Here is an 18163-nt window from a genome sequence, read left to right as displayed (position 1 = left end):
CGCAACAGTTACAGTTAGCAAAGTGCACAGTGGCGAGAAAATGCGCGAACACCGGTGTTTGAACACCACGCGGAAATCGCTTTGGAATAGTTGGAGCTAGTGATATGTGTAAGCGCACTGTTTGTTAAATTTCTTTCGAAATATATGTTAAAACCTGAAGGCAACCTCTACTCGTTCACTATACGACACTCAACTTCCCACAGCGTCCGTCACTGCAATGAGCTGCTTCTCTGGACTTATCGTTTGGACCAGTCGCACGCGCTTATCCATGCGGAATAAGAGGTTTTACCCTGACCCGCTTGCGAGCGCACGGCGATCGCAGGCTAACGTCTAATTAGTCGGAGCCCTATCATGCAATTGGACACCCATTGCGCACTCTTACACACGCCTAATTGCGTGGCCGACGTAAAACATTGCCTGGCCGTCTTCGCAGGCAGTCGAGCGAACCATTGAAGGAGCGCGTGAACGGGCTGCCAAGAATGTTCCCGCACTTCTCTCCGCCGGCACTAAAAATGCAGAGCCTCTCGTTTACTCGCGTCATTAGCGCGTTTTTTTTTCGCTTTGGAGCATACGTCTGTCGTACGCGCGCATACGCGCTTGCCAAGGCTGTGCGGCAGCCGCGAGACGCCTCTCGTCTTTGGCACGGGATTGTTTGAGGAGTCCGCTGATCAGAACGCAGGCGTTTTCATTCAAGTCCCTCTGATAACCGTTTATATGTATAGCTGACTCTGAGCTGAGGCTGACAACGTGCTTGCGTCGATGAATGCCTTGGACACAGAGTAGTTGGCATAGACAGTCGAACGACGCTCGCTGTGCGGTGTCAGCAAAGGATGGACGGTTTGTGACAAATGCATAACGGTAACTTGAGGTTTATCGGTTTCGGTCAAGGATATTCGTGCTCAGCGAGTCCCTGCAGGAGCGAATCAAGTAATTGATCGCTGATGTGCGTGTACTGCACCCGTCTCTGTCGGTTAAACTCCATCGGCTCTATCGTGAGCTCAGTTACAGACCGCCCGCCCCTCTCGTGAGGTCGTCGCGTGAAATGACTGCGCAAGCACCGCTGTCCAATGGTTGTGCTGCGGTTCAGGCGAAGCCATGTGGCTTCTGAACGCGCCCGACACCGCAGCGAAAGCGCATGATTCGGGCCTGCCCTTCTCCCAGCGCCGCCGCTTCGCACATCCTGCCCTCCTCGCGCCGACCCACAGACCAGGACGGCGGTCCCCACCTGTCGCCGCGTGGTCTCCACCCCGGCGTCTTCGCCTCGCGTGTCTCGCTCTCCTCCTCCGAGACGCCCGCCGGAAGCCGGGAGGGTTCTTTAAAGGGCCGAACGGTGCGCGTCTTGCAAGAAAGCGGCCGTCTGCACCGCCGCTCCCTTCCCACGGAGCACGCACTCGCGCAGCTGTTCCCCGCCGGCATCGACCGAGCGAAAAAAAAAAAAAGGGCCTCTCTTTCTCTCTTTTTCGCTCCGTGCTTTTCGTGCTCACTGTGGCTCACGGCCGTCTTCCTAGAAGGGGAGAAGAAAAGACGTCGAAAAAAGGCCGACCATCACAGCATTGAGTACCCACCGTGGAGCCGCCTAGATCGACTGCTCACGTTTTGTATCTCGGCGCAGATGTCGCTCTGCCTGGCTCGGTTCCACGCCGGGATCTCGTACTGAAGGAAGCACTTCTGCACGCGGAGCGTAGTCCGAAGCCTCCGCACCATTTGTGCGCTTCAGCAATAAATATAGTATTATACCGGCCACAGGGCACTTGTCGCCTTAACCGGATCAAACGCGCTGCTTGTCGTGTTTGCGTGTGCTAAGAATGCACGAAGAGACACTGACCAGGCGGCTGTCGGCTTTCGTGTACGTTAGCCGCTGCCGACAACCCCCCACCACCACCTCCCCTCCTACCGCAACCTCAATAATCACGAAGACATTGAGTATCTGCGCGAGCGGGAGTGTTTAAGAAGTGTGCCCGTTGCATGATCATCCGTTTTTAGCCAGGTCGCCGCTAGGGCGACGGAGCCTCTGCACTTATCTGACTCCGACACGTGAAGCGCTCCAGAGACAGACGTCCGTGGCGCCGTGAAGACAAGAGGCCCTTGAAGCCACATAGGCATGCTCAGTTCTTCGGAACTTTCGCGTGCTCTTTCAGGTCCTGAGCCCGCACACTAAGAAACCGCAGAATGCCGGCGTGCGTGAAGACTGCAGAAGTCAAGCGCCTCATTTCATGACAGCGTGCAGCGGAGGCCGCCTGTCACGCGCGCCTGCAACTGCTGGCGCCGGGATTGTCATCCTACGGTCGGCCGCTGAGGCCACCGCGTAGGAGGCCATCCATCACGCTCAGGGCCGCAGAGGCGCACTGCCCGCGGCCGCCGCTTGCAGCGCGAGCTGGCCAACCGGCCAGCGGGCTGCGCCACGCGTCAGCAGGGGCCCTCTAGAAGGAGCCAGAAGCACACCGAAAGACTACCTATGTGTAGGAAATCGCAAGCAACACGCCAGGGCACGGATTAAGCTCCGTCCCGTTGCAGCGTCTTCATCGTCGCTTATTTTGCAGCTCGTGCTCCAGTGGTTGGTCAGTGACAGAAAAGCGTCATTTGTAACCCCAGCGAATTCCTCCGGTCTCAAAACTTGATGTCTGGAGCAATACTGCTTGATATTTGCGTCCCACCACACGAAATTGAAGTACCTATAAATAGAGCATCTTCAAACTCTGGCCGTTTCAACGAAGCCGTTCGCGCAGTATTCACTAGTCGACTATCCTCCGAACTGGGCTGTCAATAACTGCGACAGATAAAAGACTAACTGGTGAGCCAAGGCGGCATGTTACAGGCCAAATGTTTCACTTGTGCTGTTGAAATAATAAACGTTGGCACTATTTACGTTCGCTATACTGTGCTCTGTCAATTACAACTGCGTAAGAGCAGTGTCTTGATTACATGGCAGCGTGTTGCCTGCCGAGACTGGCGCATTGATCGTCAGGAGACAAGGCTTCTGCGGCCATATGGACATCGACCGAAACGTCGGAGATGCTTTCGGAGGACGGCGTCGAGAGAGCACGCTCCAAGATGGCGGCCGAGACGCGGCCGGCCGTCTTCCCCAACAGCGCCGAGTGCATGGTGGGAGGAGAAGGGCAGAAAACAGGTCCGCCGCCAGCAGGTTGCTCCTTTTCTGTTGGCTGCTTCGTTGAGAGAGGAAAGAAGGCGCCGTGCCTCCCTCTCCGGCAGCGGCGTGGCTTCTTGGAGAGGAGGTCCATGACGCGGAGCGGGATTCAGGCAACTCAGGTCTTAGGTGACCGACGACCATGCCGACGACGGCTTACCGCAACGAGGGACCGTCTACCAAATGCTCCACGACTCGACGCCCGGAGACTTGGTCTGGCCCGGCCGCCTGGCGGTCAGCTCGCGATCCGCAGAGGTTGCAGGAGCTAGAGTCGAGTTCCCCGCGCGCAGTGCTGACGAATCTGCATTGGTCTTTGGAACAAAACAAAAATCGAATGGCCAGTACAGAGGCAGTCGCGTGCTTCCTGGTCACTGAGCGATCGAATGGTTGGGCAGAGCGAGTATCAACTATATGGTTTGAAAACACTGTGCTTACAAAATACACCCATTGCAACTATGCAGTTAGTGCAGAGTACCGCGAAGATAACACTGATAGACAGATACAGAGAGAACACTGTAGTGCAGAGTACCGCAAAGGAATACACATCCTAGCTCTCTGCTGGTTTTGCAGCAAACTTCTACAGCCAGCTGACTACATCTACGTCAGAGCTCCGTTCTCTGTCACGGCCGCAGGGCGGCGAGAGTGACTGGACCTCGGAGGCCCGCCAGGCGTGACCGCAGAAGCTGGGTTAGGTGGTCTCGGACCCACCTGCGCGCACGGAGCGTGAAACGCGCGGCCATGCGCCGCCGGAGCGGCTCTCATGCACAGGAAGGGGGAGGACCACGAAAAGCCATTTCGAGCACCGCACTCGGGAATCGCGGCACAGCCGGCAAAAAGTGGCCGCCCTGCACCTCACGGCCGATGACGGTCGTCGGGCGGGTGGAAACAGGCGCGCTTCCTCTGGCCAGATTGAGACATCAGACGCTCGCTCCTCCTCTCCCGCGGCTTGCTCGTCCCTGGTGGTCTCGGCGCTCTGTCCAGCCAGCTCCGGGGGTCTTATTACCAGACGACGATGATTAAGCAGGACGCGGCTGCGGAGGGAATCGCTGTGTGGCCGCCGATCCATTGGACCCACGTTTGCCGACACCGCGCAGAGATTGCTGGAAGGGCCTTCGCGGAGGGCAGCCTGTCCTATTACGGCATTCTGCGATTTTGAGTTCTCTGCCAGCGTGATTCACTTAGTGACGTCATGTCTGGAGCTGATACTGCACACTCCCTCGCATGGGCCCGGAAGCGTGCGCGCGCACAAGTTCTCCCGCGAATGCAATCTTTGGGATTTCTGTGAATTGCCCCCCCCCCCCCCCCCTTTTTTTTTTTCCTCCCTCCATCTTAAAAGGCAAACCATGCTGTTAAATCGCGGCTGAAAAGTTTTGAAGGGAAGAGCCGAACTACGTTTTAAAATGCATATCTTTAACGCGCACATGCAAATTTACAAGTTTACAAACTTACACGCAGGAGCATGCAGATTCTGTGAACGAGCAGTGTTTGCCTGTTTTATTCCTGTTGTTATCCAGTTTTTTTTTTACTTAAACGTTGGCTCTCTGAATAAACTCTATCTATCAGTTTTAAGTCAGCGCTGTGTCTAGCCTTAAGCTTGAGGTGCATGTATATGTACAGCCGGCCAAACCTTCACCTGGCGTGCCTGACGGCCGCGTTTTCCGTGTTCCTGCACCTTGTGACGGAGCAAACTTGCGAAAATATCGCATCTGAGCACGGGCTCCTAAGCCCGTGCTTAATATTGAGCTTTCCGCAAGTTTGCTTCTTCGTAAATAGCAGGAACGCAGAAAAAGGGGCCGTCGCGCACCCCAGCTAAAGATTTGGCCGGCTGTACGCCTTATTGTACCAGCATAATTTGATTGTTCAGCTGCTACAGTAGCGATAGCGTCTTGGAAACTTAGCTAATATATTTCATACACGGTGTTGCACCGAAGACTTAGTTAACTTTTTAAAAAGTTTTTTTTTTTCGCGACAGTGTTGTCACTGGTAGTGGCCACCAGAAAACAGCTTAGACCTGATTCTAGTTAAAAAGTTAATTAGATTTTATTTAATGAACTATTACAGTTAGGCTCTTTTTTCTTGAGATTTGTAGCTCGCCATTGCTGATATCCATATCAGTTTTTAGATTTTCGAAAACGCCATTCTCGTAGGAGCTACAGAGTAAAAAATGGGCTGTTTTTACGGGCCGAACTGAAACTTTCTAGCAGAGCATGCCGTGCCTGCTGGCACCCGGTGGCAAGCGTGTCACGTGGTCTTTTTCGTAGCACGCGCCGCCGCCGCGTCCAATCCGCCCGTGGAGCGTCAGCGGGGAGAGGGCATACCACTCTCGTCACCAGGTGACGCACACTGGCAGGCGTGGCTGCATGGGCTGGGTTTCGGTTCGGCGCGTGAAAACAGCCCATATTATTTGCTTTCTAGCTCCGATGAGAATGGCGGTTTTGAAAATCTTAAAACTGGCATGGATATCAGCGATGGAAGTTAAATAAGGAACCTAACTGTAATAGTTTAATCAAGTCAATTATTAGGTTTCAGTTAATTTAATAATTAACTAACACGTCTAATCTGTTTTCTTTTGGCCACTATTGGTGACAAATACTGTAGCGAAGAAACCGCTGCTTTAACTAAAAAAATATTTTTAAAAATTACTAACAGTCTTGAGGTGAAACAATGTAATTCTATGCATGTGGCTCAATAACGTTTCTTCTTGATTGTAGCCGCTTTTTCCTTTAATACGAAGCCTAGCTAGACGTAGTATACATATTAGCGTAGTGGCAGGTGCGTGCCCTACCTTGCTCTTGATGGGTGCGCACTGTCCCAGACAACGCCAAACGTCCTGAAGATGTCCTGAAATGGTCAGAACGTCCTCATCCTGAACAGAACATTCAGATGCCTTTTGAGTGCATGATGGCTAAATGTATTCATGAGAATGTCCTCAGTTTGTACTTTGCTGGACGACTTGAGGATGAAAACTCCTTTAATGTCCTACATTCGTCCTATACTGTGGAATTGAATGGAGATCACATCAGCTTTATCTCTCACACTCGGCTCTCATTACTTAAAAACTGCATGTTTATTAAGATTTGTTTACAATAGTGATATAATAAAGGAAACTATTGAGACCCAAAAATTGAATGCCTTGAGGAGGCTGGGACATGAGACATTGCAGTTGTTCCTGTGCTGACGAACCAATTACTGCTGCATATTTTTGGTGCTAAAATCTAGACAACATCATACCTTCTTGGGATGTTATAATGCTCTCCACTTTGCTTGGGGTATTTGTCAGGCCAATAGGTCTTTCGATTGTTTGTTTGCTTGCATTTTTAAATTATACCCTCCTGTTCCCGTAGTCCTTTTCGTAGATGCCCCTTCATCTTTACCAGTTCATTCGCTCAGTTATACACATGATATAGGTCACATAAAAACAGAGGTAAGAAATTTTGGCAGACAAAACTACTTTATCCAGCCCACTTTCTTACTGTACACGGGGGAGGAGAGGCAAGAAGGGCAGAAATATTAAAGAAAGGTGGAAAGGGAGTGCATAATGTGAAAAAAAAAAAAGAAATTATGGGGACGTCGCCTCAAGAGTAGAGTGTGATTGCATTCGATTTCACAGCGGCTTCTGCTGCAACTTCTGTGTCTGTTTGCGCCAGTTCCTTTGCAGTTGTCGTTCTTCAGCTGCTGTATTTGGACCACTAGCTAGCTATGCTGTGACGGTGCCAATATTTTCGTTTATCACATTTTTTTCTTCCGATTTTTTTTTCTTTTTACATTCTACTATCAGTGAATTTCAGGACACTGGATGGCTTCAGGTTGCACATGACATGAACTCTAATGCTATCCGAGTTGCTGTCTAGAAACTAGGTTGCTCACAACTCAGTGGACAGGTTGTGATGATGTCACAAGGTCACATGACCTCCTTGACCATTCGTTAATTTAATTGCCACCTGCCATGGTGGGCAGGTTGTGATGCTGTCACAGGGTTACGTGACCTGTCTAGACCAATCAGGGTGGCCCTTCAGGGCAGGTTGCGATGACATCACAAGTTCACGTGGTCGCTCTTGAAAACTGGTTTTTGAAAATGGTTTTTGAGAAAGGAAATGGTGCAGTATCTGTCTCACATCTCAGTGGACACCTGAACCGCGCTGTAAAGAAAGGGATAAAGGAAGGAGTGAGAGAAAAAAAGAAGAAAGAGGTGCCGTAGTGAAGGACTCCGGAATAATTTTGACCACCTGGGGGTTTTTTAAGGTGTCCTGACATCGCACAGCACACGGGTGCCTTTTTTGCCTTCATCAAAACGTGGCCGCTGTGGTCGGGTTCGAACCCAAGAACTCCTGCTCAGTAGCCGAGTGCCGTAACCACTGAGCCACCAATCAGTGAATTCATGACATCGGAAGAAGAATTTTGCTCCTGATGTGAACTCCAATGCTACCGCATTAATAAATAAACCAGCCCAGAAAACTAGAATTCGTAACTGGAGGGGCTATCCTGGTTGTCCCTGCAGACTGACAGTGCCTAGCAGATACAGCCTATCATGGTTATGATGCACTTCCAGATTTCATGGTGCTGCCAATATTTCGCTGATCACATAAAGTGTCGGCTGATTGCACTGCACCATTCTAAAGGCCATGGGCAACACCATCCAGCTATTGTGTTTGCTGCCTTGCCATGACATAGCTGTTTTGAATGGAGTGAGTTGCTTATGGGTCTCGGAAGAGTCTCATTGTGAAAAAGAGCGTGAAACCGCAAAAATAAGATCCCTTTTTTTTTTTTTGTGGCCAGTTTTAGCCTGTGGTTCACCTTAAGACATGCCGTCCCTTTGTTTTTGCAGGTCTTATGGCACTTGGACATATTCAGAAGAAGCTTTAGGGACTTAAGTGGGCACATCTGCATGACAGACTCTTGCATCTTCTGTGCTCTGAAGGTGAGTCCATATATGAGTGATGTGAAATTTAGTGTGTGCAGTGTACATCATCCCAGGCTTGCATTTTCCATGAAACGGGGCATCATCACACAGAGTGTGATTGTGAGACGTATGTACACTTCGGAGCTATACTCTCACTGCCATGACAGTTATGAATAAAATATAGTATTTCACTTCTCCTGCACATGTAGACTGAAATTGAGAGCTGCATTGCATTTGTTGCATTCATAAGTGCAGGCTGCACATTTCAGTTCTAGGCTGCCTGCTTGAGCTGATACGATATTTATTATTTTTTATCAGTGTTAATATGCAGATTCTGTTACAGTGAACTGATGACCATGCTTTGGAATATTTCCTTTATATCTGTGCATATGCATGTTGTTAATGCTGTAGTGAAATGTCACCTGTTGAGGAAGGTCGGCTATCTTAACTGCTGTGCACTTCATTAACTGCTTTTTAATGTTCCGCACAACTGCCTGTGCCTGTAATTTTTTTGGTTGTGCAAATGAAACAAGTTGAAAAGAGGTTCTTATCTGCAATGTAGTGTTGTGTAATGCAGTCATAATAGCAGACCAGAATGTGCAGGTGGAGTCTGTACAGTAAGTTCATTAAATGTAAAAGCTGTGCTTGCAAGTTCTGGAGCATTGTGATGGTAGCATGTGCAGTGTAGACAAATTTGGAATGTCGTCGATGTGATTGCTGCGTTTGTTTTTGCCTGACAGCTGTGATCACACATAAATAAAACAGATTTGTCTGATGCTGTCTTAGTGCATCTGTAATTCAAGTACTTGCCTAGTTTTCATGTTAACTTTCGTATAGTAGCACCACTTCATTTTAAGCAAGTTTACCAGCCTAGCTGGTGTGCTGAAGGTGTTGCTTGATTAGTATATGGTGAGTATATGTATTCTCAGACGGACTTGTCATGCTCTTTGCAGGAACTCTTTGCCCAGTTCCAGTACAGCCAAGAGTCTGCCCTCCCACCCGACGCTCTACGTCGGGCATTGGCAGAGACCTTCTTTGACCAGAGGAGATTTCAGTTGGGGTTCATGGATGATGCTGCTGAGTGCTTTGTAAGTTTATAACCTGAGCCACGTAAAATCTTTTGAAGTGTTGATAGCAGCAAATTGCTTGAGGGGATGTTTGTAGCGCGACAAAAAACAGACAAGGGACAGAAGACGAACGGGACAAGCGCTATCCCGTTAGCGCTAGGGTTAACGCTTGGGTTAGGGTTAGCGCTTGTCCCGTTCGTCTTCTGTCCCTTGTCTTTTTTTTGTCGCGCTACAAACATCCCCTCAAGCAAAATGAACCAACTCGCTGAGCAAAAAGTTTTATAGCAGCGAATGATTGCTGAAAAAAAAAAAAGAAATGAGTACAAGTTTTGAACATTGAGTTTTAACAGTTATCATACAGCTTTTTTGTTCGCATACAGCCACATAGAACATACAGCAACGGTATGAGATTCACCTTCATGGTTTAGCGCTGGCTGTCTGATAGTAAAACTGCAGCACCTCCTAGTTGTTGGGCTGCGAACCATTGAGCAAGGAGCAATGGAGGCCTCTTGATTGCACGAGCTGAGCTACTATCATTTTCATATGAACAGGAAAAGTGGAAAAAAAAAGAAGGAAAATGCAGACGTGTGTCATACCCACTGTACGTTCCAAATTGACGATGAAGACTGCATGCAAGCCAACATATCCGAAGCCCCGTTTGAGTAGTGGAAGTGTTCCAATGCATCTGTGCTGCACATGTAGAATGCACATTAATGGATAAGTTGCTGCTTACACAAGGTGCAGAAATCTGAAGTTTACTTTATCAACTACATTAGTCTATAACAGAGGTTCTCAAATTGTTCTGTGGAACCCTCGGTTTTTGTTTCAGATAGCTTTCGGATTCCTTGAGCACCTAAATTCATGCATTCCTCAACCCTCTCTTTCCCTTACCCGTTTCGTTTTTGGACTGACCATACTGTAATTGCTTATATAGCAGACTGTTTCATTTTTATTAAATTCAGACATTTTTTTTTTTGAAGGGGTGTGCATCTACATGCTTTTTCTTTACATGCATGTGAGGCAAGAAAGGATGGAAGCCAATGCATGTCGGGTTCTGCAAAACTTTTTAAAAGCCATTGGAGTTTTTCGATGATAATGGGATTGAGAGCCTCTGGTCCATGAGTTTACCATGGCAACAATGATGTTGCGAACACAGATATTATAGAGTATTGTGAAGGGGCTTGTTGTGCTGTAAAACATAACCTAGTGGCGGCTATATCCATTCCTAACCTAGCAGCATGGAACTCTGAAAAGATTTACAGTGATTCTAGGATCAACGAACTGTGTGCTCACATAGGGAGTCTCTCACGAAGCCGAGCCTCAGGATGGAGGCCAGGCATCACACAACAGTTATTACACTTTTCATGCTCTCTCAAGGGAGCTTCCATGCCAGTTTGAAAAATGGGCCCAAAGGAGTTCCATGGCTGTCGCTATGCAGCATCTGATGTGTTGTTCACGGAGTTCATAATTTTTGTGTGTCTACTCTTTATATCTCAGAGGGCCTGAGGCTTTTATATTGCTTCTCTTTTCTAGGAAAATATTCTGCAACGTATTCACTTCCACATTGCGAGCCAGGAAGTCGAAGATATGTGTAGTGTTGGACACTGCATTCCTCACCAGAAGTTTGCTATGACACTAGTTGAACAGGTAAATGCGTGCAGCATACTGTTTAGGCAATATTTACTTGTCGCTTTTGGAAATGCACCCTTATTTACATACTTGGTTTTGGTTCCAGACTGTGTGTCATATCTGTGGTGCATCTTCTGAGCCACTGCCATTCACTCAGATGGTTCACTATGTCTCAGCCTCTGCCTTATGGTAAGATATAATTAGATGATCATGCATGCTTTTTTTCTTTTTTGTGCATGCCTTCAAAACTTCATTGCTTAAAGTTTTTATTTGATATTATTTCAGCTTGCAAGCATCAATTGTACATAGTAAGGAGCAAAAGCCGGTGTCCTTCGGGGAGCTACTGAGACGGGCCGGAGGAATGGGCGACATCAGAGACTGTCCGGTAAGAGACACAATTGCATAGTATCCTTGTTGCCTCTGGTTTTGATAATGTCACTGTAAAGTATGTTTGAGTGTTGTGCATGTCAGTCAATTGCTGCATGAATTCTTTTTCTTTTTACTGTAGAGCTCCTGTGGTGCCAAAATCCAGATATGCAAGACCCTCATGAATAGACCCGACATAGGTAACAGCTGTGCTTTGTGTCTAGCAGATTGCATTGGTTTGCGTGACTCTAAACGTTTCTGTTACTTGAGGTGCTTTTCACAGTTAATGTCTATGCCAAAAAACATTCTGACATGCATTTTTTCTGTTCTTTTATAGTGAGCCTTGGACTGGTCTGGGACTCTGAGAGGCCAAGTGTAGAGCACATTGTGGATGTTCTTGATAGCATTGGGATGACTGTAAATATGGATGAGGTAATGTGTGATGTGATGCATATCATCTTCTGTCATATTTGTAATGCAAAACAAGTGCAATATGGTGCAGAATGTGTGCATTCCCAATCGGATTCAACAGGTTACAAAAACTAAGGTGCAGTGTTAGCACAGAAAAATTTTGTCGTTATATATTTGCCTACTCCTTCAACATTTTAAGTAGGCAATTAAATTTTTCTTTTTTAAAGCCAGTGGTCCGTTTCTTACATTCTGGCACTGCAGTTATTAGATTTCTTAGGAGTAGGGCTTGTGACTTTTAGCAACAGTGAATTTGAGCAATTTATTAAGAATTTAGTATAATGATCGACACCTTTCGCACTGTGGTCTGGAAATTTGCATCTTGTTTTATGAAATGCTTGTGTGCATCAGCTTAATTTCTCTGGGATCCTTGGTTGTCTGTTTCACTCAACATTTTTCATGGTCATCTTAAAGGGCTACTGAGTACAATTCAACTTTTCAATAGACTGCCTCATTCTGATGACAAAGAGATGACCTTCACTGAAAATGAATCTTTCTTGAATCTGAAAAGGCCAAAATATGAAATACAAGTATTACTACCTGTGGCCATTTTCACAAGCAAACTGTGATGATGTCAGTGCATTTTATAGGCGGATTTTTGAGGCTAGGCGACACTGCCTTTTGATGGATTTTTTAAATCACTGACATCATGAGCTTGAATCGAGTGGTGGGAAAAAAATGTCATGGTGTCTTGAATGTTAGCATTGAATTTTTTGGAGAGGTAAGTGACTATACTGAGATGTTATGTGCAAGCCTTCATGCAATGTTGTCCAAATGAGCTGAAAATAGTCTTTGTAACTGGAGCCATTCTAGGAATCTCCTCAGATGGCACCTTTCCAACTAGGACCAACTCACCTGTAACCATTCTAACAGAAACTATCTCAGCTATAGTTATTTTATTTCGGAATAGTGCAATAAAACACTATTTGACATGATTTCCAGCTCACTTCCATCTTGGTTGCTTTAACAACATTTCCAGCTCATTTGCATCTTGGTTGCTTTAACAACATTAACATGTGTACACTTCCTTTTCATTTTCCAGATGTTTCACAAAGTTGTGGACAGCAGATGGGCTAGCACAGTGACTCACAACCTTGTTGGCCTAGTGACATACTATGGAAAACATTACTCTACTTTTTTCTTCCACACCAAGCTATGTGTGTGGATATACTTTGACGACGCCACCGTGAGAGAGGCAAGTCTAAAGGACCATTTCTTATTTATTTTGTGTTGTAGAAACTCGAAACATTGCCGAGAGTAAACCTTCTGTTTATGTGCAAAATTAAGTTAAGGATGCCACCTTCTAAGTTGACTTTCATTCTACTTCTAAATTGCATGTAGAAAGGAACTCTGAGTGTGTTAAACTGTGACTGCACCTAGAACTTTGCTACTAAAGAACTTGGGTCGATTTAGTGATTGAAGCATAATGTGAGTTTTATTTACATTTTGAGGTATTTTGAGGAGTATGCTGCTACATTTTGGAGAGTCATACACTTCTGTTCATTGTCCATACCAAATTTTACTGAATTTGCTCCGGACGAACTGGCGGGCTAGTTGGTTACACATCTCAAAAATTTTTCGAGCACACGAGAATGAAACGAGGACTGAAAGAAGACACACACTACAAAGCACCGTACTGCAACTGATTTATTTTGCATGCGAAGCGCCCAAATTTATGCAATGCATCACTGGCACTCGTGGAAAAAGAACAAACATAAAACAAAAAAACAAACACCGTGGTGTTTGTTTTATGTTTGTTCTTTTTCCACGAGTGCCAGTGATGCATTGCATAAATTTGGGCGCTTCGCATGCAAAATAAATCAGTTGCAGTGCGGCGCTTTGTGGTGTGTGTCTTCTTTCAGTCCTCGTTTCATTCTCGTGCGCTCAAAAAATTTTTGAGACAAATTTTACTGCTATACTACAAGAACAAAAAATTGCTTGTTAATTGGGGTGTTAAGGCATCTAGCAGACTTCTCTATCTGCTGTCTGAATATTTTGGATTGAACATTGTTCATTCAAGCTTTTATAGAATATACCTATAGACCTCTATAGAATATATTTTATAGACCTCTATAGCTTTTATAGAGGTCAGCGTACAGGTTGGAGAGTAATCTGAGCTTGCTAGTTTATGTTACACTCTGGCTCTGTATGGCCCAGTGTCAGCCTTGCTTTTTCCTGTTGTGTTGTGTAAGGTCTTATCGCATGTAAGCAGTTAAAGTTATGATGTGTTTTCTTGCGTTATTGAATGAAGAGAATTATGTTGTTTGTTGTCATTGGGCTTTAGTAATGCCGATTTACTTACGAGATAGATTGGCGATGTAGTGACAATGGATGACCTGTACATTTTGGTGAATCCTGGATTAGATAGTTTGAGATGGTTTTTGCCGTCTTCTAGTACTTTCAGTTCTTAATGAACCTGTAAGTAGCTGACATTTGGAAGTTAAAGTTAAGGTTAGAAAGTGTTTGACCCAGAATTAGGCACAAGACCCATGGCTAATTCTGAGTGTTCTTTCTTTTGAACAACATTTTGTATGTACTGCTCCAGAACACATGCAGTTGTGTGCTGTGTTTATTTAGGTTGTGACATGACAGTCAACTTGATGGCTTTTTCTCAGGTTACGTGTTTTGATGCAGTAGACAAAGCATCACAGAATGTGGAAAATATATAGAGGCAATATGACCAAAACAATGTTTACTAGCTCTCTTGTACAATGCCAAATTAGTCTTCCCAACTTGTTAGCTAGCAACTCTGTCTCTATTTTGAGGTGATCGTGTTTTCATGCCTTTCATTACATTATATGACAACTTGATGTGTGGAAAAGGTATTGCGAGAAGTCGTGAGTTGCATTAGTAAGTAGCTCTTCATTTGTATACGAAAACTTGACTCAACTGTTGGGGCTGTGGTGGTGACACTAATCATACTTCATTTCTGAGTGTCCCCTGCCTTTTGCAGTCAGATTTACTATTTAAAAACATGTCTAAAGTGCTCGTTTTATTGTGTGCATTTGGGACTCACAAATCTCAAGTTTCCTGTGTGCAGTGGCCAGTGATGAGGCCAGGGTAGTCTGATGAGGCAGTTACTTTTAACTGCCTGTTTTGTTTATATGGTGGCGTTGCCCACATTGAAATGTGGGCAATGAAGTGAACATATCCGTTATCAAAGCATGTTTTGCTCATATGCTAAGCACTGCATACTTTGTTATTTCCTTCAGATTGGCCCCCATTGGCAGCAGGTGGTAGACAAGTGCCACAGAGGGCACTTCCAGCCTCTGCTTCTCCTTTACGCGAACCCAAATGGAACTCCAGTGTCTACAGCCAGCGCACCTACTTCTGTGATACAGTACATGTCGGAACACAAAAGTGAGCATGAATTTCTCATCACTAGTGCATGTTAGGATTGCATTATTTGAACAGTGACTCAGAAGTATGACCTGTATATGTAATGGCAGTAATCACACACACACAAAAAAGGTACACAACCAGAGAAAGGAAAGGGGACCAGCACTGACTTCCAATGCCTTTTTTAACCCTCTCAGGTGCTGCTCGGCATTTCTGTTTAGAAGAATTTTTTTTTTCCACCTTAACGTTCTGTCCAGACCTCAGAAAAGCCAATTAGTGAGGTTTGGAATGGAAAACGCCAACTGCCATGTTTTTGTAGGTATCTACAAAATTTCCTACAAAGTGTGACAATAATTGGAGATTGTAACATAGAAACACCAGGATTTGTCAAATGAGTATTCGAGAGATCAAAGTAGTCCTTGAGGAGAGAAGATGATGCACATGAAGATGTTTTTTTTTCAGAAGATGAACATGACACTAGAAACTCCGGGAAAAAAAAAAACACTATAAGACTATATAGGTTACAAACTCTGCCTTACATGAGTTTGTTGAAGGACATGTTACCTAGCTTACTGTTCTGAGAAATATTGTTTACTGTTTGTGCTAGCAAATATGAAAAGCACCTGAGTTGCATTATTAAGTGTATTTAATTCATATGAAACAGAGAAATCACTGCTAGCTGTAGGACACGTCCAGAAAAAGCTGTGAATTCATGATGTACAGTCCCGGTCATAGTATTGCGGAGCACGCTTTGTTGATAAATCTCTTGTCATGCCTTACGTAGCAAAAACTAGGAAGTACTGTATACATATGTTAGCACATGCTGCTGGTGCGCTCACGCATGAACCCAAGAAACTGTCACATGTTTTGTACGGAACATGTGGGAAAATTTATAATACCAGAGCATGCTTCGTAATATTTTGGCACACCTGTATTAGATTGGGTACATTATAGCCTAAATGGGTTAAGCAGGTATTCGAAATTCTGAAGCACCTGCTTAACCCATTCGAAATTCTGAAGGGGTACCCACGATTTTGCCGCTGGCCATTTTTCACAATGTTTGCACAACCTCTGTAGTCCTTTCACTTATGATAGCAAAACAAGTTTTAACTCATTAGAAGGACAAATGTATTTACGTTTTATTGGTATGCATTGTTAATAGCAATAATTGTTGGTACGAGTGCAGTGAGGAAAAATGTAGTGCGTAAAAAAGTTGACTTACCCGCTTGCGTCGAGTTTCTTGAAAAAAAAAAAAAAACTATTGCACCAAAAAAATAGAGGGGGGGGGGGGGGCACTGTTTCTGCAGTGTTTAATGAAATGATAACCTCATTATGTGCCAAGCAGTTTTTGGCTGCATTAGATAGTTTAGAACCAGTGCTCCAGAAAAGAACAAAATGACTCATATTAGTGTCTCAGTATGTATGTGTGGCTTTCCATTTCTAAATGTATAGCTTCACATCAGGGCAATATCAGCATTGTCGTATCAGGTGCTATACCATGTTAACAACAGCCACCTCTAAAATGTTTTTGCATTCCAAATGACAGTGTAGATGTTGATGGGCTGCTTCATAGAGCATGTGCCGTTGTGCGTGGGTCTAGCTGGACGTACACTGAAATGTCTATGCAGTGCAAGAATTGCACTAAATGAAAAAAAGAACGTTTACCAAATGTAAATTGGTAGGCATGTGTAACATCATTTGTAGCTTATTTTTGAAAATAATAGTGTATTTTATTTGCCAAAACTAAGTTAAGTGCTGATGGCTTATTTTATCACCTTTGACTCAGTAGCTTCCTATCTAAATGACAAAACACATGCATATTTATCATATCTGCGGCACCTGCAAATTTCGAGAAGTGTGCAAAATTTCTTTGAGATGAACATTGCAGTTCTTTACTTTTTGTTGTTCAGTGTTAACCATAATCGTGGAAACTCTGGTGGCGCAGTACCAGACTACTGTGGGTCATAGGACATAAGGTTGTTGTTGTCTTGCCTCACACATGTGCACTTACCACTGTTTTCTCTGTTTGTTATGATGTTTGTGTGTAAAAAGATGTGCTAGAGGTAAATTAGTCTCTACCAGTGTCCTTTTCTGCTTGTTAAAAAGGATTTAGATACAGGCATATGATTCATGGTGACCTCATTAAATCAGAGGTGAGTGGGAGGGTGCTAAATTGTGGGCAAAATGATAAAATTTGTCTTGGTCAGATTTTGTTAGATTGAGGTTCACATAGAACTCTGACTGTATTACCAACTGACCCACACACACTGCTCGTCTACAGAGCTATTGGTTACGAACATACCACTAAGGCTGCTAACTTAAGTTCAGGCTTAAGTGGCCCTGAACCACCTCTCAGGCATTCTAGGTTAACATGTTGAGTGGGTAGAGCGTGTTGCTAAAATCTCAGCCCAGCAACATGTTTCTATGCAGCACATAGCTTTTTCAAATATAGCAAAACTTGTTTCTTACAACTCACTGTTACGGCACTGTTTCCTCCATTAGTTCGTCACAGAGCGGCTGGTGTATGGTGTCAGTGCCAGTAATCACCTATGCCGCTACTCAACGCAATGAGAGGATGGTCATGAGGGGCAGCTCGGACCGAACTTGGCTGTCGTAGGTGGGACACCAGTCTCGGTGTGGCAGGTTAAGGAACAAGGTGAAAATGAAAATTAAGGAAAACTGTGATATTTAAGTAGTGTGCCTTTAATTTCTGTGTGTTTGTTGGATGTATAAGAAACAATTTTTTCAGAGTTACATAGCTTGCATGACATCCTGCCAATTGCAAGGCATTGCTAGTGATTAACTGAGAGGTGCTTCAGGGCCCGTCCAGTGCAAATGTGCAAGAGGTTATTAAGTGTTGGCATTAAAACACTGTTACCATGCTCCTCAATGCAAGTCTTGAAAAGGCATAAAGGTATATTAGCTTGCTCAAACATTCTTGTAGGCTTCCACTTTTTTTTTTTACCTATGATGGGTGCTGTAAAATCATTACAGGCATTGGCATTGTACTTGAGAACCTGCTGATGGCAAGAAACAAAGCAAAAACTTTAATAAAAAAAATGCTGATTGGAGGCAGGTGTGCTTTGCACACAGGTCTATAGTTTTGTGGGCAACATTATTTTCTCTATAGTTGATAGTACACATTTTTCTCAGTAGCTACTGTTGTTCTATAGCTACTGTTGTGTACCACCTCAAAAAATAGAGTAGTCACTGCAGGAATGAAGAATGTGTTAACAAAGTCTCACCCAG

General features: G+C 44.9%; 1 protein-coding gene across 3 annotated transcripts in view; it reads left to right on the top strand.

The window, feature by feature from the left end:
- ec (ubiquitin specific peptidase echinus) overlaps positions 1–18163 on the top strand; it is a 70055-nt gene that overhangs the window by 39273 nt on the left and 12619 nt on the right. For all 3 annotated transcript variants that reach the window (XM_089582051.1, XM_089582050.1, XM_089582049.1), the window contains 9 exons: positions 7971–8063; positions 8999–9133; positions 10646–10759; positions 10848–10930; positions 11027–11126; positions 11250–11307; positions 11445–11539; positions 12618–12770; positions 14788–14935. In XM_089582051.1, coding sequence (XP_089438177.1) covers positions 8031–8063; positions 8999–9133; positions 10646–10759; positions 10848–10930; positions 11027–11126; positions 11250–11307; positions 11445–11539; positions 12618–12770; positions 14788–14935 — 919 coding nt within the window. In that variant the 5' untranslated portion in view covers positions 7971–8030. The remainder of the gene's footprint in view (positions 1–7970; positions 8064–8998; positions 9134–10645; positions 10760–10847; positions 10931–11026; positions 11127–11249; positions 11308–11444; positions 11540–12617; positions 12771–14787; positions 14936–18163) is intronic.

The sequence above is a fragment of the Amblyomma mixtum genome, chromosome 3 (genome assembly GCF_055824585.1).
Source record: "Amblyomma mixtum isolate Tamu chromosome 3, ASM5582458v1, whole genome shotgun sequence".
Taxonomy (NCBI): domain Eukaryota; kingdom Metazoa; phylum Arthropoda; class Arachnida; order Ixodida; family Ixodidae; genus Amblyomma; species Amblyomma mixtum.
Note: the sequence above shows the minus strand (reverse complement) of the source record. Positions and strands in the feature narration are given on the sequence as shown.